The sequence below is a fragment of the Apis mellifera genome, linkage group LG1 (genome assembly GCF_003254395.2).
Source record: "Apis mellifera strain DH4 linkage group LG1, Amel_HAv3.1, whole genome shotgun sequence".
NCBI classification, from domain to species: Eukaryota; Metazoa; Arthropoda; class Insecta; order Hymenoptera; family Apidae; genus Apis; species Apis mellifera.
The window spans coordinates 17,481,512-17,507,679 of NC_037638.1; the positions used below are offsets into that span (position 1 = coordinate 17,481,512).

The 26,168-nt window shown below is 31.8% G+C and overlaps 1 protein-coding gene across 7 annotated transcripts in view; it reads right to left on the minus strand.

Annotated features, from left to right (window-relative positions):
- The window catches only part of LOC724903 (protein tipE), a 49,339-nt gene extending 23,979 nt beyond the window's left edge, over nucleotides 1-25,360 (minus strand). For 2 of the 7 annotated variants that reach the window (XR_003305139.1, XM_026442121.1), the window contains exons 1-2: nucleotides 22,444-25,346; nucleotides 21,200-21,533 (exon numbers count right to left, since the gene is read on the minus strand). Coding sequence is in view for 5 of the 7 variants with exons in the window: in XM_026442121.1 (XP_026297906.1) it covers nucleotides 21,200-21,533; nucleotides 22,444-22,996 (887 nt within the window). In the remaining 2 variants the exon portion in view is untranslated. 7 annotated transcript variants of the gene reach the window in all.
- Nucleotides 25,361-26,168: the final 808 nt, after the last annotated feature.

A 26,168-nucleotide genomic window follows, 5' to 3' on the forward strand; every position in this document is an offset into this window, starting at 1 on the left:
AAAAAATACAATGTCATTCATTTGTGTAAATGAAATAATGAAATTAATCATACACGATAATAATATTTTCTCTTTCATGCAAAGCATGTAATATAAATCAACTTTGTACACGGAATTCATCTACTAAGTTGTTCAAATATACGCTGAATATATATACGCTTGTGAAAGTAAAGAAAGTACTATGAAACGTAAAAGTCTCGCGATCATCAATAATTTCGACGTTACTAACTTTGGTCTTTCGTTTAATTCTTTATCCGGCTCGACTGTATTCGCGTCAACATCGATATCAACATATTCCACGATTTCTGTTCTATTTGATAACAAGCAGAACACGCGTGAAAGAAACGTCAATTTCAACAAATTTTCCATGAATACTCTACTACGTAAATAATTTCGCGATCTCTGAAACATTCATTAACGTCTTATTCATTGTCAGATTCTGTTTATTCACAAAAACGATTCGATGAATCTGATAATTGTTCAATCGAAAAATCTGATAATCAAATTAGATATTATTCAAAATGAGAAAAAAATATTTGAAATATTCCTCTCTGCAAAAAATCATTCGTCCCAATAATATAAGAAATAATATCTCTTCTTTTATTTTTATTTCCTGAGGTTTTAAATTATTTTTAAGACGAAAAGAAATAAAAATTAATTGAAGATTATTATTAAAAATTCTGAATAATATTAGTATATATAAAATATTGAACCATTAATCAATTAAACCGATACTCCAATTGAACCTATTTATTCGCCAATTTACACGTCGAGATATTTAACAATTTGAGAAACCTCGGTATCGTGAAATCCAATTCGACAATGAACGCAAAATCACGGAAACAATCGGTGAAAACGATTTTCAATCCATCGTAAATCCTGAATGCGACAGTTTCGAAGGTCGTTACGTGGCCACATACAATCTACATGAATGATATCGCAATTTCATCGGGCAAGAACAATCTGGGACATCCTCGGGACCGTCACGAAGATTTAATGAATTCTTAAGACGAACGATCTAAGCTACAACCGCCTCTTCTCTCCTCATTCTTTTCTTTTCTCATGTATATCAAGCATAATCCGAAAATTTTGTTTTTCTTTGAAGTATTCTCGACTATAAATTATTCATCAGATAGAAAAACTTGATCTATTCAGACGTTCTTTTAGAGTGAACAAAAATTGCTACGAGACTTGAATCAGAGAAAAAAATTTAATTGCAAATACGAAATGATGTTTATTACAATTGATAGAACTTTGTTAATTTAACTTTAATTTTGACAAAATGTTAAGCTTTAAGAAGTTTTTATAACTTGTTGTGTAAATTTATTTATTTATTTTTTTTTTTAATTTTGAACAAGTATAGAAATTTATGGAATTAAATGCATCACTGGTCTTCCTAGTAAATTAATTATTCGTTTAACCAACAATGATTGATATTCATAAACTTGAATTTAATAACATCCAATTTGATAGCTAACGTTTGCATTACACGTTTTAATTACATATTATGTTAATAATCAATATTCATAATTTCAATCAATTGAAATTATTTTAATCAGTAATAATTCAGATGACGAGAAATCGCGTTATGATTTAATTATCTATTTGCTTCACAAATCAACTTTAATAATATTAATCAAAATTCTTTTTACAATACTTTCTATAAAATTACAATTTCACTTATAAATTCGAAATTACCAAATAATACTAATATTCTTTTCTTTTTCAATTAAATTTCTTTCTCTTTTTTTTTTCACAATTCAAATTAATATTATACATGATTAATAAAACTTGAAAGTTTTTGAAAAAATTGAATCAATTATTTTTTTGTGCAATTTTCATTCAAGATAATCGTTTTAACCATTAACCATTTTCTACTTATTTGCAATTTTAATTAAAAATCCAAATCACCATTTTCTCTCTAAATTTTACAAATATATTATGCAAATTTTGTTATGACTATACGCATTGTTTCAAAATATCCAAATTATTCGAAATTATTTACACATTTATGCATTTGATCCACGAAGATACATGGATTCTCTCGTTGCAATTTATGAAAGGTATCGTAACAGAGCTCTCGATGCAGTTTACTCGCTTCATTTCGACTGATTACATAATATCGTTCTCTTAGCTGAGCTAATAGATTTCGTATACAGGCAAGAAGGAAAGACCTTCGAGAAAAGCTTTTGAGAACGAACAATACCGAGAGCATTGAATACGGTAACCCGTATGCAGGCTCGATACGGATTTTAGGTCATACTCGAGGAAATTTCACGAACAATTATTGACATTCTTTTCAATTTTATTACAGGAGACTTAGCCACGATGAATAGTACGTTCTAGCTCTTCAAGATCCAACATTCTTCATAATTTGCTCGCTATAAATCTCGTGAATTTAATAAATAGGAAAGTGGCTTTTTAAATTGATAAAATATTCCAACCTTCGAAATTTTAACAAAAAAAAAAAAGATTTGAAAATTAGAAAATAGTAGAAAGATTAAAAAAATATATAAACTACTAAAGTAAAACTTCTATTGAAATGAAAAAATTTGATATAATAAAGATTTCTAAAAAATGAAAATTAATTATTAAAAATTTCACGTTGAAAAAGAATTTTACTTTAAATTATAATAAAATTCAATTCATTTTGATTCATTTCTAAGAAAATTTTTTATGACTCAAATTATAAAAAAGTTTATTTTATAAAAGAAAGTAAAAACTTCATGAATTTCTAAGAAAAGAGTCGTCTGTAAAGAAATATCTTCGATAATTATCGACATTATTCTTCGTTTTCTCGAAACGTGCAACGCTAATCTCTAATGGACTGAATCCTGCAAAAGCTAGGGTTCCTCGCTATCTTGGATTTCCAAAGGATCGTAACTGTCAGATCCTTAAGTAAAACCTTCTTCATGAATCGTAACAGAATGAAATTTCTACACTTCTTTTTACGATTGGCACAATAGTCATTCTAGAAAAGGACATTCGTGAAGATAAGGGAAAGTTTATGATCCTTTAGAATAATTCCAGCTAGAGATGTAATTTATACTATCGTAATTTATACTATCGTAATTTACACTATCAAATTTGAGAATCGCAAAATCATGTTATTACAAAATTTCTTAGAATTCATAAAATATAATAAATTTTTATCACAATTATTTCAATACTTATTATATATTCTATCATATGTTATTTTTTTATTCTAATTATATTATCAAGATAAGAAGCGTTTATAGAAATGTGCAAAATTTTATAATATGATATCATTTGCAATATTATTATCAAAACAATTTCTTTTTTTTATTTTTTAATCAATCCTTAACACATATCATATATATCATAAAATTTCTCAAGAGGAATTGACTCTAAATTTTTTTCATGTCGCATCAATATTCGCACGAAAACATTTTATAGCAGAACAATAGACAGAATGCTTTCGAACCGTATCGCGAATGGAAAGTAACCCAGTTTAAATGCGGAAATGTGAAATCGTGGAAAATATGAATATTCGGTGGAAGGACGCAAGGGATGCAGAAATGTAGGTCTGTGAAAAAAGAAGGTGGATACAATGGCATATAAATTCGTGGAGGAAAACAAAAGAGAAACGAGGAAGATAACAGTTTTGTTCCTACTGAAAAATACAGCGAACTACGGGAAATGAACAAACGATGGTGGATGTAGAAAAATATGAAAATGGTATGGGAAGAGTGGAAATGGAACTCGAAGAACGATATCGGATAACCTTTGTGTACTTTATGCAAATTGTGAAACATGATCGGAAATAAGATGACAAAGGTTAATAAAGCTTCCAAAGGTTTGAAAGAGCACCTTTGTGAAATTTGCCAGTCACGATTCTTGTTTTATCGTTTAATAGAATCTCTACTCGATACCTTTCATCTTTTCCGTGTATGTGATGATAACAGCAAAGATAGATAACAGTTAATGGACCTAAATGTTTCTGTTTGACAGGTATTATATAAGAACCAATTTTTAAAGTGATTCTACTGATTTTTTTTAATTTTTTAATTATTTTCTATACATAAAAGAATTAATAATTTTTTATAATGTGAAGAATTATTAAAATGTTTGAACGATGAATTATTTCTATTATGAATCATATAAAAATTAGGAAAATAATGAATAAATATATTAATCTTTTGAACAATTTCAAATTTCATATAATTTTTTGCAATTTGTTTATTCTAAAAATATAATAATTCGATTAAATCAATTAAGTGAAATCGAATACATGTCCACCTCTCTAATAATCTCTCGAGCATCCGGGCAATGTCCAGGTTGCGTAAGCAACATTCAGTCAACAATCCGTTGTTGCTTCTATCGAACGATCCTTGTACATGTCTAGATCCCTTATTATGTTCGTGTCGAACTTCAAACGCTTACGTTTAATCTATTGAACTGATTGATAAATATTAAATATCCTAAATCTTCCCTACTCTAAATTGTGTAGATATACAAGATAAATTATCATTGATAAATTTTTATTTTTCTGTTATCTATCTATCTATCTATTTTTCTAAGAAATGATAATAAAAAGAACCAGAATAAATGAAAACAAGTCTATCTATTACTAGATAAATTGATATTTAAATTAATAATTTTAAAATGTAAATGCAATCGAACTAATAATCATTGTAACTTTGTCTCGATATTATTATTTATACAAAATAATTACATACATACAAATAAAGTGATAAAACTAAATAACGAACATCTAACCTGTAAGATGAATCAAATAATAAATATCTTACAAAATGCTAAATAAAAGTGCCAAAGGTAAACAGTTGCAAATGTAAACTGATCGCGATTCGAGCATTTATCAAAGTGAAACCATTTTCACGGCGATTTTAATGAATGAAAGTCTGAGAACCGGATTAAAAAGCGAGATTTTCATAAATCGTTGAGCAATTCTCTCAAATATGTATTCTGTTAAAATGCAAATAGAAGGAAGAATAAAGATCGAAAGTAATTGATTTCGCTTCGTCTTCATTCACGATTTACAAGATCGATTTGCAAATTTTCACTGAGATTGGGATTCCTCTTTAAAATGCATCCGTCAAAGGTAATTTTTATCGATAAACGCATAAAGGAAGGTGATACAAAGAGCAAGAGTCACTGTAACAGCTTCTTTTCACCACGTGTCAAAGGAGTGTAATGTTAAAAGAAGGGGACAAAGCTTTTTAATATCGGGTTGAAAGTTTTCTCTTTATCTTGGCTTTTCCTGATAAATAAATCTTCCGTATTCCGAGCCGAGGATCGAATCTATAAAACTTGGAAAAATTTCGTGGATAAAAATCAACCGATTAAAGAGCAACGATCTCTCCCTTCCTGTTCATTCCTATATATACGCCTTAATTACGTTAATAAGTTTCCGTCTCGACTGAGTAAGATTCGAAAGCAGTCATTTTGGAATTAATGATCATATTAGTATTCTTTTGTTCTTGTTCCAGCAACTGTTTTATATCGAAGTTCATGAGATTTACTCGGTTTTGTACGTACGTTGAAACAATTACATCTCGCGATCGAATTTTAAACGCGCATTGAAACTACATTTGGTTGAAAATTAAATAAAAAATTGGAATGATTTGAATTTTGCTTGAAAATTTTATATTATCTATTGTATAATTTCTTTTGTGAAATTTAATATTTTTTTAAAATATATTATAAAATTTAATTTTATAAATATGAATTTTCTTAGCTTTTAAATTTAAATCGGATCTGTTTTAAATATTACTTCCTTTTGTTTCTGATTATTCGATAAATTTGTTAAACGATTCTTATATTTAGCGAGATTGTGTATATTTCCACTATTTGTTTTTGATGGGAAAACAAACAAATTTTAATATTTCTCCGTGAAATATCAAGAAACGAAAACTCTTTTCATTCTGCGATGATATAACGCTACTCGCATTCAACTTTCTTTCTGCAGCTCTTTCTCCATTTCATCTTTCACTCCATTTTCCTTACATACCACGTTCCTCAACCTGATATTCTAAGTCTCATTCAATTTCTTTCAAACTCGTTGTCCAAAAAGATTACGATACAGTAAAGCTCCATTTATACGAATAAATAAATAATTTCCTAAAATTATTTTAATTCGAATATTTGAAGTATTTAATTCATTCAGATAAGTGGATTTATCAAATTTATTTTTCAAATTATATGCAATAATCTATTGTGTTACGTATTTTTTTCCTTCATAGCATTATATTTATAATTAATCTAACTATAGTTCATATAATTTATAAGAACTCAAAGTTCATTTGATCAAACGATGAAAATTTCATTCGATTAAATGGAATTCTGCCATAAGTTATGCGAAAATGAAACGAGCCAAGCAGGATATGATAGTAAATGGCCACTTACGATAGATATCGACATAGTCTTAAATCTTCAAAAAAAAAAAAAAAGAAGTTCCATTCTCTCAAGAAACTCGTGTCACTGTTCCATTTATTTCATTCTTTCACAAGAGTCTTGCGGTACTTCCCTCGAACAATTCTTTAGAAAGATCTCGTGCCACTTCATAAGAGCTAACCGGAAATTACCAAATTTCAACAGATATATAGCGAAACTATCGTTGGCCGATTTTTCTTTTACTCTTTTCTCTCTGCTCTCAGTGCCAAAGGATCGTTGTTTCCGCGTGAGTGACGCATACATTCTCGAGGACGCAACAGATTTCCTTCGAAATTCAAGGCGGAAGGACACGAGGGGATGGCGAGTGGTTTCCGAGGGCGTTTCAACTCGCTCGAAGAAACCTCGTGACCCCGGCCTGGCCGTGATCGAATTAAATCCCGGACATCTTTTTGCTAGTCCTTGCAAGCTTTCGAGTGAGGAAAAGCAATGAGAACAAGTAGAACGTAAATGAAAGGAACAATATTGACAGGAGCAAGGATGAAGAACAAATGTTCGATCGAATGGATTTTTTCGTTGATGATACGATTTTTATTCTCTAATTTATGCTTGTTTCTATACTTCTTAATAAAGTTCTCATGATTTTAAACATTTACATTGTTAATTAATTTTTCAACGAATTTTTGTTTCTCTCTCTTATAGAAAATTATATTATATTGATAATTTTGATGAAATATCTAAATGATTTTGTTCTTTACGATTTTACATTTCAAAATGAAAGAGAAAATAAACATTCTATCAATTTTGGAATCAATTTTATAAATGAATCTCTTCGAAAATTTCCTTCTACAATATTTTCTAGGGAAATCGCTAATTTGTTAAATTTGTTTCTTCGACTTATTACAGTACTTTATGAAACTTCATGAATTATTCTATTCAGATCATTGAATAAACTATTCGAAGAATTAAGATCGAAGAAATTTCTCAGCCAACAACTTTCCACAAGATTAGAACGAAATTCTTTCGCCTTAAACGAGGAAATCTTCAAAGATTAAATCCTTAAAAAGTGTACTTTTGAAATTGCGGGGGTATTAAACGTCTTTCATCGTGTTTATCTGTATCTAAAGAAAACGAAAAATAATCGTCGCGAAAAATGGTTCGCAAATTTTCTCTATCAATTTTTCCTCTTTTTCTTAAAAGAGAAAGTCATGTACCTATAAAAGATGGAATAAATTGGGCGTACAAAAAAATAACTGAAATAAAAATATGGATGCAATTTGTTTTGCGGACTCTTAGTTGGATTAGAGTGAATTCTCCAACGTTCTATTTCCTCGTTCTCCGTGAAATTAAAATGGAGGCTGATGCAATTATAGAGGAATAAAAATGTAAACCACCCGTATGGATTCGAGTTCGATGGAAATTGCGCCGCGATAAAGTTTGCAGAAACGAAGAAAGTTTAACATTAAAAACAATAAGAAAACAGAAGAAACTATTGTATGTACATTCTAATTAGTATGACAAACTGAATATTAAAATATATCTCGATTAAAACTAGTAACTTCATGCTTTGAGTATATCAATAAAAGCGAACGAATCTTTAAGAGATCTCCTTTTGAAATTCTTATTTTTATTATTTGAAATTAATCCTCACGTTGAACAATTTTAATATATCTCTGAAAATACGATTTCCGATTATCAATCGATATTATATTTATTGAAACAATTGGATCTTTTGTGTTATATTTTCTAAATTTTTGAAAAGAAAGCAATTCTTAATAAAAAAAACTTATAACATATTCATGAAGCAACAAGCGACATTTCATATTCTTTTAAAACTTCTTTTAATAAAAAAAAAAAATCCTCTGTTTCGTAGCGTATCATAAAAGCTAAACATTACTCGAGAGATCTAGACAGGCTTAAAAATTCCATTGTTCCCTTTGTACCAGAAATTCCTACATTCTATCTCCGGATTGCTATTATAATCCACGAAACGTTTTTGTTAAAAAAACAAAGCAAAGATAATTTATCCAGCGACCTTTTCATAGTCGACATTAAAAAGAAATTTTCGATGGCAAAGTGGATAGCGAATAAAAACTGAAGTTACTAGTTTTAAGCGTGTGTCAAACCTATACAATGTGTAACATATGATAGACGACTTGAAATCTGTCTTCTCACAGTACAGTGTAAAGGAAAACGTAAGGTTCTTTGGATCTACCACAATACAAAATGAATTTCTATTGATGTAGCCTATTTTCTATAGTAACCTTGCTGCTATAGAAACGAATCGATAACTTTAATCTACAACTCCGACAAGGTGTAGAAGACGTAGAAAAAAAGTGATAGCAATGAATCCTGAGTTTTCACAAGTTCTTTTCCATAGTCGCATTAAAAAGACCAAACTCCAATATCTCTTTATGTTTCTGATCAAAGTAAAAATTAAAAAATCAAAAAATAAAAAATAACTAATATTTGAATTTCGTGGAATTGAAATTGGAATCAAATCGTTAGATTTTATTTAGTTTAGAAGGAAAAAAATATAGCACTCTCTATAAAGAAATTTTCTTAATTATTAACATTGAATCATGAAAATAATTTAAATTTATTATTATTTAATTTTAGAGTTCAGGCAATAATCGATCATCTTCATAAAATACAGTTTAAACTAGAGTGCTTTAAAATTATATAATTTAATCCAAACTCTACCAAATTACGTACAGTTTATTAACATCAATTAGAAATCTAAATTTAAAATTTAATTCATTATTTAAATTAATTTTATCATAAAAAAAATAAAAATTATGAAACAAAAACCTAAATCTTTCAATTAATCTTTTAAATTTCAAATTTTCGAATTTGATGAATATCACAATGAGTGAATATTATGAATTAACTATAATGATTTTTATTTTTTTATTCTAAAACTTTATTCCTATAATCTTTCAATTTTAACATTATTCACTTCGTTTCTATAAATATTTCAAAGTGAAAAGTTCCAAAAGCAAGAAAATTATTCGAGGTACAAAGATACGAAACAATTGAATCGAATAGTGAACATGAAAAGAAATTGCAATCTCGATGTTTCTACTGAATGATAAAGCAAGAGAGTAACCATTCTCCCGACGACTTTCTGATAGCAGAGTTAGAGTGAATGCTCTCGACCTCAGCGCTTTTTTGTGCTTCGTGCCAAAGTACCCGAAGAATAAAAACGAAGTGTACGCGGTCGTGAATGTTTAAGGGTGCTGAAACACCGAGTGGCGAGGCGCAAAGCACATTCCTAACGCCCACAACGCGATCTACAGAAGGCTCAAACGAATCATTCCACCAGGGAACAAAGTTCTGACAATAAGGTAAAATTTCTCGCTACGAGTGTTCCTCGATTTGTAATATTGCGAGCCATACATGTACAATATCCGAGTACAAATTTTGGTATATTATTTTTGATTAATTAATTAATTTAATTTTTTCGAAATGTTATTGATTAAGAAGAGATATCCGATTAAGGTTGATGATCCAATGTAATCTTGAAAATAAAATATAATTCTAAAATTATTAAAAAGATTTAATTTATTAATTTATTAAACTGATTTTTGAAACTTTCATTTCGAATTATAAAGTTATTCATAATGTATAAATTATCAATTATAAATTATAAATTAACATATTTTCTTGTTTCTTTAATTTCATGTGAAGCTATTTGAACAATATTTCTATTTCTTTTTTTTATTATTTAAGTTGGCGAGAAAAAAAATATACAAAAAAGTTAGGGATTGCCTGCAGATATCCGGTTTCCCTTCATTTTTCTCGCCACATTTCGTTTCGACTTTATCTTCTTTTTCTTTATTGCATCACTCTATCTCACCCCCTTCTTTTCTATAGTCCTTACTCAATAGCCAGCCCGATCGATATCATTTTCCTAAGTGATCTCGTGATACGCCAAGATTATTCAACTGCAGATTACATTTCTGTCCTTTCTTTTGAAGCATCGCTGCTCGAATTTTTAGAGGCAACCTTCGATCGAATATCTCTTCTTAAATATTTTAATATTTTATCCCTTACGTGTCATCCGATTTTCATCAATTATGACAATAATTAATTGATGTAAAAGAATCATAAGATAATCATAAGATAATTATTCTCTAAATATAAATAAAAAATATAAAATAAAATTTTTCCGTTTAAATCCTCGTTTTTGAAAAACTTGAGATAGTTGAGTCCAAATTTCATTTTTCGAGCATTCTATAATGTACACGTATATCCTCAAACATAATTAAACAAAGATCATTCTATAGATATATCTTTTATGCGAATCCTGTTCACAAGCGGCCTGTAAGACGACAAGCAAAACGATCGATGGTTTTCGTTTCACCATCTGTTCTCTTGAACTACTTCGAAACTTGATTCACCGCTCTATACTACTTGCCGCATAACTTACTCGACGAACTGCATTAAGAGCATTTTTGCAGTCGGCTGCCTACACGAGATTTACGGGATCGAGATGCAAAGTAGAAGATTCAACTTGTTAATCCGCGAGTTGATCTATGCGAATCTAGTGGTGAGATTTTTAAATTGGGGGTATATATATAGAGTATATATGGAGTATGTATTAAAGAAGAAAACTTGAAGAAGAGGATTGATTACAAAAAAATTATTATCAAAAAGTTTCTTAAATCCAAGAATAAAAGAATCGTGATATTAACACAATTGAAGAAATAAGTATAAGTAAAGACAACGGAAGAAAGATTGGAATATTTCAAAGACTTTGTAAATTTCTTTCCCTTTTTCTTATAAATATACTTCAACTAATAAATACTTTCTCCAAGTATTTTCATCAACTTGTTTATCCATATTTTTCCTTTTTTATATAACTAACTATTTCACTATCCTTAACATTTTTTACCGAAAAACAATCTTAGCAGAGAAACAGAAATAATCACAATGTTTCGTTACAATCTTCACAAAAATATTGTTTTTCTCAGAATATGGACCAGATGGTATTCTCCGTCAGGAGCTGTTTTAATAAAATCTTGAAAAATATGTTTTCTTATCGACTCAAGAGCAAGGAAAATCGAACAATAAGCCAAGCTGGGGAGAAGAAACTCAATTTATCAACTTTCTGCTGAACGATAGCTAGGAATGAATAAAATATTGATATATATATCAGTCAATGAAAAAATAATTAACGAGTTGGTGAATTGGCTTTATCTATATGTAAAATAAAGATGATTTCTTTTTGGATTTTATTGTTTGATATGTAATCTTTTATAACTAAAATACTTATTTATGAAAAAATAAAGAAACAATCACCGATTTTAAGGATCGATAAAAATTTTGAAAAATGTTGATTGATTTCAAAATGATAATGAATACTAATAAAATACGATAAGAAATAAAATTTAGAAAAAGATAGATAATAATATGTATAATATTTTCTTTTTATTATTTCATTGATATTATTTTTTGCAATGTTTTGATTTGATAACGCAAATATAATATTAAAATGTCAATATTTTGAACTTAAAAAAAAAACGAATGACCTAACAGATCAAAAATTTAATATAATATTTTCTCGTAAATGTATAGCAAATGAAAGTCGACAAATATCCGGCATCATTAAATTCTTACAAGAGTTGCATCCCATCAGCATCCAACTAAAAGAGATTACCATACACAACGAAAGGTAAATCCTATTACATAATTTCGTAGACTTTATTTGCGAAACAACGAGGAAAAATGGTGAAGTTAAAACTTCACTTCGTAACTCCATTCATTATATACAACTTATTAAATTTTTATTGCTATTAAATCCGATATTCTAATTATTTAAACTAAAATTAAAATTACAATAAAAATTTACAATTTTAATTGAAAAATCTCAAAAATTTAATCTTCAAAAATTAAAAGAATTCTCAAATATAAAAATTATATAATTTAAAAAATTATTTGCGAAGTTCTAACTCTAATCTACCCTCTAATTAACAAATCTTCAAGTTTCATAATCCGATATATAATTATCAATTCTCGAATTCAAAAATCCTCGAAATTCGAAAAATTCCCCATATAATACACAAAAATAAAACTCAAGAGAACTACTAAAAACTATTTCGATTATCTCAAACGATCGTAAAAAAGAGAATTGAAGCATTCTATCATCCAAACAATTTAGACCGTCAACAAGAATAAATTGAAGCAACCTCTTTCAAAACAATGAATCGTTCCCGATTGGTTCCTGTCAATAGTTTTGATTAATCGAAAAAAATTTCGAAAGTCCGGTAACAGCGACAAAACGGAAGGGAACGATGAGCTAATGGAGCGGTGGTAATTAGTCTGTGCACCGTTTCGGAGGATCGATGTATTAGGAGAAGATTAATTGCTTCGAGTAGATACCCCGTTACGAAACCCTTGTTTGTCTGATATTGTTAGAGTATTATACTAATTAGAGAGTTTTCTTTGCTTCTTTGGACAACGTCCAACACACTTTGTCGTTGCACTTTTGCAGCTGTTCGACCCTATAATGAAGAATGATAGAAGCCTTGACTTCTTTTTAAACTGCATTTATGAAACAGATTATTAGGAGGTTCGAAATATCGAAAGATGAGATGATGATAGGTTAAATTAGTCAAGTTTTTTGACATTATAAACGTGATACTATTATTATTAATTTGAAGAGATTAGCACTTTCAGAAATTAAAAAATTTTAATATGTATAGATCACTAGATCAATATAGAAAATGTTTAAAAATATATTGGATCTTAAAGTTAAAAACAAAATTAAATCTAAAGTGCTTCTTATTTTTAAAAAAGGATTAAAAGATATTACACGCAAGCCTAATTTATTCGAAACTTGATATATTCAAACTATTAAAATTAATCGAAATATAATTAAAAAACATATACGATGTATACGAATTGTCTATAATTGGAAACACATGACTGTATAGAAATGAAGCAAACTAATGCGTGACCCGAAACAATAGGCGCGCAAAGCGAAACACGTGACTCGAGAAATGATTAAACTGTGCCAATATGTCACACAGTTTGTAATTATTAAAAGCGCTCGACTGTTTAACCAAAGCAAAGATGAATCCACTTTGCGTTTGCCACTTCAAGTCTGACCTTATTTCCACGGAGATTAAAGTTTCATTTATCGAATGAAGGTACTAGCTTCTCGCGACCTTGTATGTAAGCGAAACTGTATTTTCATCTTTTTCACAGGCAAAATATCTAATTAATTCGTCAAATTATTTTCATTCAAATTACGTTCATAAATAGAATTGAATGGTGAAAATTAATCAATCGTATTTTTTCTTTTTTTGTACATTATTCGCGCGTTTGATTTTACGCTAATATTTTCTATCATTGTTCTTCTGCATTATTTATAGTAATTAACTAATAAAAAAATTCTCAAATTAAATTCATAAGAAATTTTCTTTTTCATATTTTATTTTCCAGTTAAATCATCCCCCATAGACTCTGCGAATACGAGGATAAAACAAGGCTGACTCGAGCCATATAAAATATCCCTCTTGCGAATAATTTTAAAGCGCAAAAAGACGAATTCGCGTGGAAGAAACTACGCTCTTGAGAAGGACAGAGCCATGACCCGCATTTCGAGTTTCGTATTGTTTCCAACAGGCCTCCTTCGTTACAGACCGATCGACGACCAACTTGTCGGGGTTGTAATATTGCAAAAATGTTTGCCCGTGGAATAGAACCGAAGAAAACAGTTACAGTATATATTCTACAATTATGAAAATTTTAATTCATTAAATCATAATTTATTCTCTTTGAGGATCATTTCCTATCATTGCAATAATATTTGATAGATATTTGATTGCATGTTTCTTCGATTTTATCAAAATCAAAATTTGTATCAAGTATCCAAATAAAAATTTCAAAATTTTAAAATCCCTGATACGAATTTTAAAATTAACTGATACGAATTTTATTTTACTGTATTGCTATCACGAATATTTCTTTTTTTATCGAAAACGTACAATTCTCAATGATTGTCAAGATAAAAATATGAAAAGAGAATTCTTTTATAGAATTCATTCAATATGAATAAATTTAGTATTTGATATAACACATTTAAATTTTACTGTTTGAAAGTAAAACAACACATTGGAATTATGCAAATTTTTATTCTTTAACGTATGAAAATATGAAATTTTGTTGTGTAATAAATATTTACGTTCAAATATTGTTTTTCCTGTTTTTGCTCTTTAAACAGAAATGAACATACGGAATATGTTTCGCAAGAGAGATATTTAATTTAAACGAAGTACAAAGATGAATTTCAAAAATATATTAACCTAATAAAAAGGATAAACAAGATGAAGTTTTAACCGTATATGTATCCTATGTATAAATAACAAAATAAAATAAAATAAAATAACAAAAGAGAATTCCAGAAATCATAATATTCAATAATAATTCAATAATAATTAATAATATTCGATAAATAAAAAAATTGCAAAAATTTGCTGAGTAATTAAAATACGCTCAACAGGCGAAAATCCATTGATCAACATCCCTCAAAGCCAAAGTTAAACCATCTAGAGTTACGAATACCACACCCTTAAACTCTCCAAACAAAACCCTTCAAACCACCTGTAAAGCATTCGAATAAATCTCCTTTCGCGTTTGTAACAAACTGATCGAGTGAATCGGTTAAACGAGTATTTCAAAGCAGTTACATTTACAACCAATGTAGAATCTATCTCAACTATCTCTTAATTTTTCAATGTTTCACTATGAAAATAAGTCGGGCAATCTATACACTGGGTTACTTTGGAATACAAATAAATCTACGAATCTGAATTAGAAGTAATTAAACTACAATCATGCTTAACGGCGGGATAGATAACTACTTTCATAGCATTCTACCACGTACCACGCCATCTGAAACTACGTTCCAATTTTATGTACAGGGTGTTTCGAAATAGATAATCAAATTTTTGTTTTTTATTAAATTTCATTGAAAAGATAAAAATAAATGAAAAATTTCTTCTTTTAAAGATGTTAAAAAAATGTCTAATATATTCTATAAGTTATCACATATCACATTATCAATTATTAATATAAATTTCTCAAATTTTCTGTCAAATAAAAATCTAATAGAGTTAATCAGAAGAATGTGACTATTGATACAACGATTGATACAATTGTTATTGTATTTCAAATATTTTCTAACATTAGATATCTAACAGATATTTCTACAAATAAAAATTCAATAAAGTTAAGTCAGAAAAATATGCTTATTATAATTATTGAATTTAATTAAACATTACAATATCTCATTCTAATAAAAAAATAATATCGATAATACAATATTCGCAATTCTATAATATTAAAATTCCAAAAATATTTAAAATTTCAAATAATAACATATAAGTAAAAAAGAATAAAAATGTTAACGTGTCAAAAAGAAAAAAAGATTTTTCTATATTTAAATGAATTCGATATTTACAAAAAGAATAGAATACAATACCAAAAATTTAATCGCCTATTTCTGAAACACCCTGTATACATATGCATGAATACATATACATACTAGATTCGTCTGTGGAACTGCTGTGTGCAAGTGCACGTGCAAGTACACGCGGCCTCGAAGCCACGCTGTGAGACTGATTCAGTTTGATCGAAACCGTAATTTCGCGGGCTGGGCACAAGCCGAGAAGTATATAGCTGAGAGATATAGAGAGGAATATCGAATAGCTCGTATTGTAACGTGTAATATGGATATAGAGAGAGGAAATGGTACGGTTGGTTAGGAGGATGGCGCGTTTCTTCCAACTAGTTTTCTAAATATCTACTTCCATCGAAAGATGTTCCTTTAAAGGATACACTTCAGATACGATTTTTCGATGTCCTTTTTCCTTTGTCCCCGAGGAAAAGAAACACTCTCTTTAGAAATTGGAATGCTCGAGTTTTTAGAGGCAATGTTGTTAGGACTGAGAAATGTTGAGGAATGTAACGAGTTAATGTATTTGGAAAATTATAGATAATTAGGAATAGATAAAAACAAATCTTATACTTTGATATTACAGGTTTGAATAATAATTATTTATTTAAATAAATAATTCTAAAAAGTGAAAAGATTTTTTTCATAGAAAATTGAAGAAGAAATTGAAATAGATGTTCGAAATTCTTAATTCGAAGAGAAATCTTTTATGAAAAAAATTTATTGAAATTATAAAATATTGATTGAGAATATAAATTTTAATTAATATTCTCAAATAATAATAAAACGATAATTCAAATAACATATGAAAAATGAAGAAAAAAAATGTAAATATTTTCGAGTTATGAAATGTATATAGTTCAAAAGCATTATATAATATATTGCAATAATAAAATTAGCAATATATTATTCTTACAAAAGTTTATTTTCAGCAACTTCTATACTATATTACTATATAACTATATACTATAAAATATTTTCATATTTTAAACTACAGTACACAGGATGCTCAATTATATTCTTCATAGTGGAACAATCTGAAAGCAAGTTGTTTATTGCTTGAATAATATTAATTAAAAACAAAAAAGAACAATAGAGAGTAGAGCAAAGAAGATGGATCCAGTTATAAAGTGAAACTTGCAAACTTTTCAACTGTTTGCTCGTTTGTATTTTCTTTGTATATCAAAATTATTATATCTTTATTGCCTGACTTTTATGTAATTAAATTTCATAGCTCACGGAAATGAACAAATTTGTTTAATAAATTATCAGAAAAATTGATAATCACGTCTATTTTATTGTTCGTTATATTTCAATCTTGACACATTTTAACATTATCATAGAGAAATGTACGTTTCATTGCACTTTATAATATCAGAAAATTTTATTTTCAATTTTCATTAAAAAGAAAATGGACAGTGATACAACTATTTGATTTTTAACAGATTATTTTCAAAGAATTTCAAAAAAATTCTTAAAAAGACTTCAAATTTAATATCTCAATTTCTACTAAAAAAAAAAAAAATTTAATGACAACTACTTCAAATCAATTCCAAAAAATTCCTAAAAAAAATTCAAAACCCTAAAATTCCTAAATTTTTCATTAAAAAGGGAATATTTTAACAATGATATAATCAAGCAACGAAAAATTAATTTGAAAAAATTCCAACATTACGAACGAAACTATCCAAAACGATGCAAAGGCACGTTGTTCTCGCACGTTCAAGGGAATCCGACATACTCTAAACTTCCCTGTCCATGGCCGCATTTTTGTGGATGACAATGTCGAATATATAGTGTATCCAGTCGGTCGAATTCCCGAGTTCTTTCTCCTCTCAGGTGTCGAGGGAACGATTCGCGACCTTTTTGGAACGCCATTCCAATTAAAAGTTCGAGGACGTTTTACGCCTCTTTTCCATCCACGATGTTTCTCGTGTTTCTAAACGTTCTACGAGTAGTTTGAAATCGCCTCGCAAGACCTTGATTACTTGGACCAGCAAAATATCATGGTATAGTCGAACGAAACGTTGGTTTCAACCAATAAAACTTCTACTCAGGACGAGCTTTCTGCTGCAACTTTGAATCCAACTACCGATTCGTGAAACAGTAGAAAATATATTGCAATAGTGGTAGTGGAAGGATGAAATGAGAGTTAGGAAAACTGCAGAATATTGTTCTTTTAGAATGAATACTCTTGGATTCTTTTGGATTCCTTTTGTGAATAAATTTCAAATGATGAAAAAGTTGATATGTCTTGATAGTTGGTTATATCTTGAAGAATATGATAGCAAATAAAAGTTAACGTAATATATAATAATAACTTTAAATCTTCCGTCTAAAATATTTTTCCATATTTCAAATTTTCCATATATTATTTTTCAGACATCTCAAAAAAATACTATATTCGTGAAATAACAAAATTTTCAATTAAAATCCAATTAGACTCGAAAGAATTAATTCACTAACTCATGTTCTTTCATTTTAAGAAAATTACTGCAGTCATCTTTGTACAAAGATTAAGAAATAAATAATTGCAATCTATTGAAAAAATGAAAAATTTATTTGTGGAACGTAATCCAGTTGCAATAAAACGATGAGTTCATAAACCAAAGGATATAGCAGACACGAGAAACGGAAGAGATAGAAGAATACTGACGGTCTGGTCGATTAATCCAAGCCTGACGTATCTCATAAGTCCAAGTTAGTGATGCTCGTCCTGACCATTCTTTCTGCACGAGTATCCACAGCCTGTTCCTCTTAATACTAACCAGTGATACAGTGCCAACAGTGGTTATAAAGATGACAAACGTGGCACGACAAAAAAGTAACAAGCCACAGGCCGTGATGAGCTTGGAGGATGCTCGACAAACGATCGCCGACGTTTTAAAATGGGCATGTCTCGACTTTCGGCCAGAAATCCACCGACCTCTTTCTAGTCGCGATACCGCCATCAAGCCAGAATAGTGTAACTCTTGCGGATCTTTTATGAGTGTTTATATATTTATTCCATTGCCTTTATATTGTTCGATATTAAATCAAAAGTTATGCCAAAGTTTTTTTTTTTTAATTTAAGATCTTAGAACTTTACGATTTCATTTGTTCTATTCTGTAATGGATATTGTTCCTCGTATGATTATATATAGGTAGTAGATTAGGTATGATTATATATGGTAGATATATACGCTATAGTTAAAATTTGGAATATAAAAGTTGTGAAAATCAAAAATTAAAACTTTCAAAGTAATTGCAAGTATCTTTAATTCTAAATTGTATCATTACAAATCTTTTTAATAAAAAAAAAATAAGAAATTTATTTTCTCTATTTAAACTTTCAAGATTTAGCAATCACATTTATCTTTGATATTGCAATAAATGTTATTTCTCGCTTATTTACAAAAATGTGTTGATTGCATGCGATGAATAATTTTTGGGATGGGGGATCTATCAAAAAAGACGAGTCGAAAAGATACGAGAAGTGGCCTCAGTGACGCAGTGGCCTGTAATGGAGTAGGCTCGAGTTTTAAAGCGGGGCCCTGAGTGCTCTTTTTTTTTCACAATCCCGTATAATAACGCGCGCGCGCGTGTGGAATGGCGATAAAATGAAAGGCAGACTCGTATCTTTGTTATTAAATATGTAACTATTCTCGCGCACAGAGAGTGCATCTATTTTTTTTTTTTCCAAATAAAACAAAGTATTTCTAAAATCTATGTTTTTTTCGAATTTTTCCAAATTATTTTACTTAATCATGTAAATATCACTAATTTTAATACTATTCCTTCGATCGAGATTTAAATTTTAAAAAGTAATCGACAGTTTATGGCCAAAAGACAATTATTTTAAAATTGTTCGAGCAATTTCCATTTAATGAAAAATCTCATTTCTATTACTTCTTTTACTGTATTTTGCTTTATTGTGAGTACGATCACGATCTCTCGACACGGTAAGGCTACCACTACAACGACGAAACTTCAGATCGAATGCTCAATCAACTAACGGCAATCCAATCGATGCCTTTTATAATTCTTTTTATTTTCTCTCCCAGGTTTAACTGGGCGAGACAATTTGATAGTTTCCTATCTGATATTTACTAACTGAAGGATTTAATCAAATGTATTTCTGTCACGTTTTTGTGAATGTTATAAGCTACACCCTTAAACGATATTATGTAAAAAATTGCATGTAATCATTCCCTTTATTTATGCATAGATAACATAGCACAAATAGAAACAAATCAATTAATGATATTTGAACAATTATATTATAATTATATCCCAATTAGATTTGTTTAAGTACCTACATTAATAAACCACTTAATACATGCACAATCCTCTGAATTTAAATTTATATCCCCGCAATTCTCAAACCAAGTTTCCTTGAAAACAGAACCTCTTCCAAACCGACATACATACTCGACAATCCCTATTTTCTCCTCAAACAATCATATCTATATTCGTATCCAATTTCTTTCCAATTTTAAAAATTCGATTTTACGATAAATCAAACTTGAAAATCTTCCTCTCGAACCACGAAACATTTATCGAAAAAGAAAATATTCCGTGTCTTCATTGATCATTGTTAATTCAATGACGGAAACATGTTTTTTCAAATAGCGATTCAATGAATAATAAAATCTTCACCGATCAACCAACGACATTCTAACCGTGCCCATCTATCGAAATCCTCTTAAAGTCTAGTTCAATGTTTCCTAATCTTTCTCGAGTCGCCGTTTTTTATCCTAATCAAATAACTTGCAATCCTCTTTACGTTATTAATAAAGATCAAAAAAAAATATACGGATAGCCAAACTTTATATATACGAATTTATGATTTCTCTGTTTATAAAGAGAATTTTAATGAAATTTAAAGAGATTATCTTTTTACAATAACAATTTTAACTGAACATTTATGAGAAATAAATTAGCATAAAAAGTTATTTGCCCATCTCAATTATAAGACTTCAATACAAACGATACGAAATTGAACAGTAATACCATACAATTTAATAAATTTATATTTTTAATAATTTTATTTTGCCCTATAGAAGATAAATTCATTGAATCGCCTAATCTAATTAAAAAATCGCGAAAAATTCTCAACATTTATCCACGTTAAAGCTTAATTCGAATAAATAAGTATGAAAAACCTTGGTTGTAAAATTTTCCAGAAAAATTATTTGAAATAACAAGTACTTTAGAAAATGCTTCACGATTCTCTCGAGAATAGTAGATCGATAAGAATTTAATTAATCTGATCCTACCACTTTCCAATGAATCGTCCATCCGGAAGTTAATCCGGAAACAGGGGACAAGCTAGACACCGTACAGGGACACCAATGATTCATCGATGATTAAAGACCACGTTACCTGAGATCGTTGCCCCTGCCTCTTCTGATTCCTCGCGATGAATGGCGTGGGGGTGGGCTGCACCTGCAGTCACAGTGCATCACACACAGAGCGACGCTGGTCGCGAGAGTCACTACGAAAGGCGCCGCGAAGAAGTGTATGATGGTGGTGACCTGAGCCTCGCGGTTATAGTTCGCCATCACTATGCTGCCGTTCACACGGCTGTAATGGCAGGGGAATTTCGCGCCTTCGTAGCCCATTTCGCGGGTGAAGTTCTCGCAGTCGACGATCGGCGGATAGCCGCACCCTTTGATGTTCACCAGGAGCACCGCCTCCACATCGCCGGGAGTCGGCACTGTACAAAAAGTATTTATTTTATTTAGAAGAGAATTCCAACGAACGATGATTTTCTCGTGAGATGATGATGGAACAATATCGATAATATTGATCTTCTGAACGTCGTAAGGAGGTTAAGGAGGCGAGAACTGCAAAATTGAAGATAAGCACCGATCACGAATATACAGGTTCATGAATTCTTACAATTCGCACATTTTTGATAGAGGAAAATAAATAGTGATGAAAATAGAATTCTTGTTGAACGTAAATCCAGATGAAAAATTCGAGAAAAGAAGAATAATTAAGAAAGTGAAATATATATTGAAAATATATTGAAAATATACGACAGGAATCATCCTTCTTTCACTATGGCACTATCCTTTGAACTTGGTAGAATTTCGATATTTCGATATATCTCATCCCTATCTCTTTAAACTAAAAGGATAGATATAAGAAAAGTTTTTACACGAAGGCAGTAACATTTCGAGATATTTGCTCGAATATGGGAAGAAAATTTAATAAAATTTAAAAGTCGCAACAGTATGATAACTTCAAAGTTTTCCTATTATCGTAATATCTTAATAAAAAAAATCATTCGCCTTACGTTTCTTCAACTCTATCAAAGTTAAACTACGCAATAAATTTCAAAATATCAAATATTCCATCGTTGATGTTAAATTCGTTTCATTGGAAAATAAATCACAGAAAAAATACCCACAAATATCTGCACACAATTAACTAAACGACGATATTCCTCAACATATACACCCAAGACACTATTCTACATTCGAAGTTTCGATCATTTCTCTTCATTCCTACCACCTACGCAAAATCAACGAGTGGAATAAACATCTAGACGGATGGATACCAGTTCTCACCGGGAAGACAGAAATAAGCTGGACGCCTCCGCAGGTTGAAAACTTTCTTACCGGAAGTAGTCGAGGTGTGCGCGATGCCGGTCGAGTTGCCTCTACCCCCGGTGTCGTTTTTCATGCTCGCGTTGCTCCATGGCGTGTAGGTGACGTATATATGCGTACATCTGTAAACGTCGCTTGTACAACCCTCGCGGCAAGAACTCCAAGTACAATTGAACAATCCGGCCAACTCCTCCCGTCTGGAGGTGGTGCAGATGACCGGGTCCGGCGAGAAATCGGCGGCCAGAGTGCTGATCGCCGGATCGACGTAAAGTGGCACCAAGAATAGCAAGGCCGCGCCACCGGATGTCGCGACGAAGGCCAACGCCGACGTTGCATAAAAATTGAACCGCTGACGGCAGGTACGCCGTGGCGGTCGGCGCCGCGAAGCGCCGAACCCGAGCTCCAACAGCTTGCGACGACGTAGCTCCTGCTCCTGGAAGTCGTGTTTCTCGTTCACCTGATGTTGCTGGTGATGCCTGGTGCCGGTGTGCTGGTCGGCGTGATGATCGCTCTGACACTGGACGCAGCTCGCCTCCAGCAGGAGCTCAGAGCTGCTCCCGCGCATCACCCGACCGCTCTCAAATAGGTGCCAACCGGAGCTTCTTCAGCCGTTCCAGAGAAACGATCGAGAGTTCTCGAGGATCCTTATCTTCACTAGGACTCATCGAGCATCGGCCACGGCAGCTTTTGTCTCTTGGCTACAGAGGGGTCAGGGGTAGGCTCGATCGCGAGGCCGCAATTCGAGCCACCTCTCGCATGGAGAGCAAGTAGCAGATCTTTGGACCGTTCGATCGAAGCACAGTTTTCTTCGGTAATCTCATTTAGCGAGCTGCGTCATTCGATGAACACGGAGTTTTGCGGTATTTTTCGAGCTGAACGTATTAAAAAGGCTCTTTTTTAATGGGAGGAGGACCTCCACTTTTCGTTGAGCGGATATGGTTTTAGAATGCACACTGCTTAGGACCATGTGGAAGTGAACGATACGTTTCTACGGTTTTTCGTTGATCGTATCAGTCCGATGCTTTAGACTCTCGAAATGAAATAGACCTGGACCTCGGCAAAACGGTCCTCCGTTATCGTTGCTCCGCCAAACACGACGGTGCCTTTGAAGTCTCATGGAAATTTTGTGAAAACTCGGGGGAGATCTCGCTATCAACGCGGCACATTTCGCTAATGCCAATAGGTTCCTGATCATTCGAATATCCTTGACACGACATTGTGCAAATGGTCGGATATTTTGCTATCGCATCATCTCATCTGTTACAGTGCAGTGTCCTGTCTTTAACAAATTTTCTTTCGAGAGATCGTGGAATGGATTTGAAAGTTTGTTTGCTGTTAGTTATTTCAAGTGACACGGTCAGTGCCGGTTTTAGCAGTCAAACGAACCGACCAATTTGTCTGTGCCTTATAACGTTCCCGTTTTATCGCTATGCATAATGACCTTGCACGTTTAAAGTTCTTTTAGGCCATCGAAGTAAGTCGATCGATCACGACCTTTTAGCTGTAGTCACGCTGTCGGGCATAGAGCATCTTGCCTAGCTCGCTCGGCTTGGTCTTCCGATCCGCGTGGAAAAGTTTCAAGGCTGTTATCTTTGCGCTAAGTACATCTACGAACCATCTTCTTCTCGAATTATCACCGAATCTCTATCTCGTAATCGACGACACTTGAAAGGATCGTTATCAAACTTAAATCTTTAGTTAGGCCTTAATATTAATTCATCGTTCTCTTCGATTAACAAATATCGATAAGAATATATATAGAAACACGATATAATTCGGTTAACTAATCATTCCTGTAATCCAATTAATTTCAGTTCCCTCTCTGATAATACGTTTCTTTCTTTGTTCCGTTTTTCACCTTCGTTCGTTCCTTCGTTTTATTCAGTAAATCGAGAGAACAGACAATCTCGGCAACATCTATCCAACTAACGAAATTCGATGATAGATCGATTACTATCCATTAGCGCGTATAATCAACAGGAGACCCGCTCGGAACGTCGAGTCGGTTATCCAGAATTAATCGAAATTTTCTTGCTTCTGTTCCTTCGCGTCGATAATCGTAACCGTAATCAAACAAATCCGCGATCTTTCTTTCTAAGGAACGATCAGATCTTCTTCTAATTATTTCCTTCGCTCTTTCCTCTCGACTCTTCTCGTATAAATCCTCCAGGATATCCGAGAACTCTTATTAACCTCTATTCGATTATCGCCAATGATCGACGAACTCCTCTCTTTTCTTTCACGCGACAAAGAGCACAGTCTCCCGCTGGCTTGGGTTACAAGAACGATAACACCCGCAACTGGTTGCCTCTGGCCGCTGCTTGTTGACCTAGAAATCTCCGAGTTGATCGGTGCCACACCGTTGTTTACCTAAGTCAATCCGAACAATCGAAGCCGTGTATCCAAAGCAGCGATATCTCTTCTGATTAAGAAATCCTCGACACCTTCCACCTACTACCGCGGTCAAAATACACCTGTCACCATGTTACTCCTACGCGAGCTTCGATCCACAAGTGTCCAAAAGGGTCGACTATCTAACCAAATAACGGATGAATCGCGTATCGAAACGTGGCGAGACGAATGCCAGGGAAAGGCAAAATGAAACACAAAGACACCTAACGTACGACGACGACGACGACGACACCCTGACACCTGCACCTGCCTCCTGGCTCCCTCGTCACCGGTTTCGAAACCACGTCTTCGGCAGGGTCACGCGACGGATATCCGGCACAGGGTGCAGGAGCTAGGATCGGAGTGGATTTTAATGCTCGTGTTACATCGGTCACACCTGCACCTGCGACTCGCGTTCCGGGGTAGCATCCGCCTCGCGGATCGCGAGTTAAAGCGTGACTACTCGTCGAAACTCGAACGAGAGTCCTCGACGGGACAAGCTTTCGTCCGAAGCGACAGGGCGGGGTTCCAGGCGCGCATGAGCGCGTATTGCCGTCTCACCCCCGCGGCCACCACCCCCACGTTGCATTCCCCTTGTTTACGCTCCTGCCTTGCTCCCTTTTTGTTCCTCTTCGCGCCGTGCTCGCAATTCTCTCCTTCTCCTTCCTCCTACTCCGTTATCATCCTTTAATTGCGACCCATAATTAAACCAATTTTTTGACCCGCTCCTTTCTCTCCACTTCTTTTCGCTTTTGATGGAATCGAGGAGGATCGAGGAATTGGATGGAAGATTGTTTTGATCGAATTTCTTGTGCGCGAGATTTAGTCGGTTGATTGGTTTCGATACGATGGGGATGAGATGGTTTTTAATATATAGAAGATATTAATATATTTGGGAGACATCTTCGGATGATTGATTTTAGAAATATCAAAATATCGATTGACGCTTATTTGTTGTGAACAATATTATGAAGTTTGTGTTGGATGAAAGAAAATGAAGATAGAGTGAGATGGTGAGATGTGATGGACATAAAGTCTCACTTTATTTATTGTTGTACTTGAATATGTTTTACGATTATCATTTTTTATGTATAAATTTTTATATATCAATTTGTTTCGATTCGTAGATCGTCCAAAAGTATTTTACGAATACATTAACACCTTATAGAAGTCTTGTATAAGTTCTATGATTTTTTACCAATTTTTGTTTCTGTGAATGTAAATTTTTAATCTCTTTGACAAAATACATAGACATTCTTAGAATATATTCCGACATATTTATAAAAAATCCTAACTCTTTCTTTTCATATCTTGATTTTAAAAGTTCTCAGCCTTTCCTCGCATTT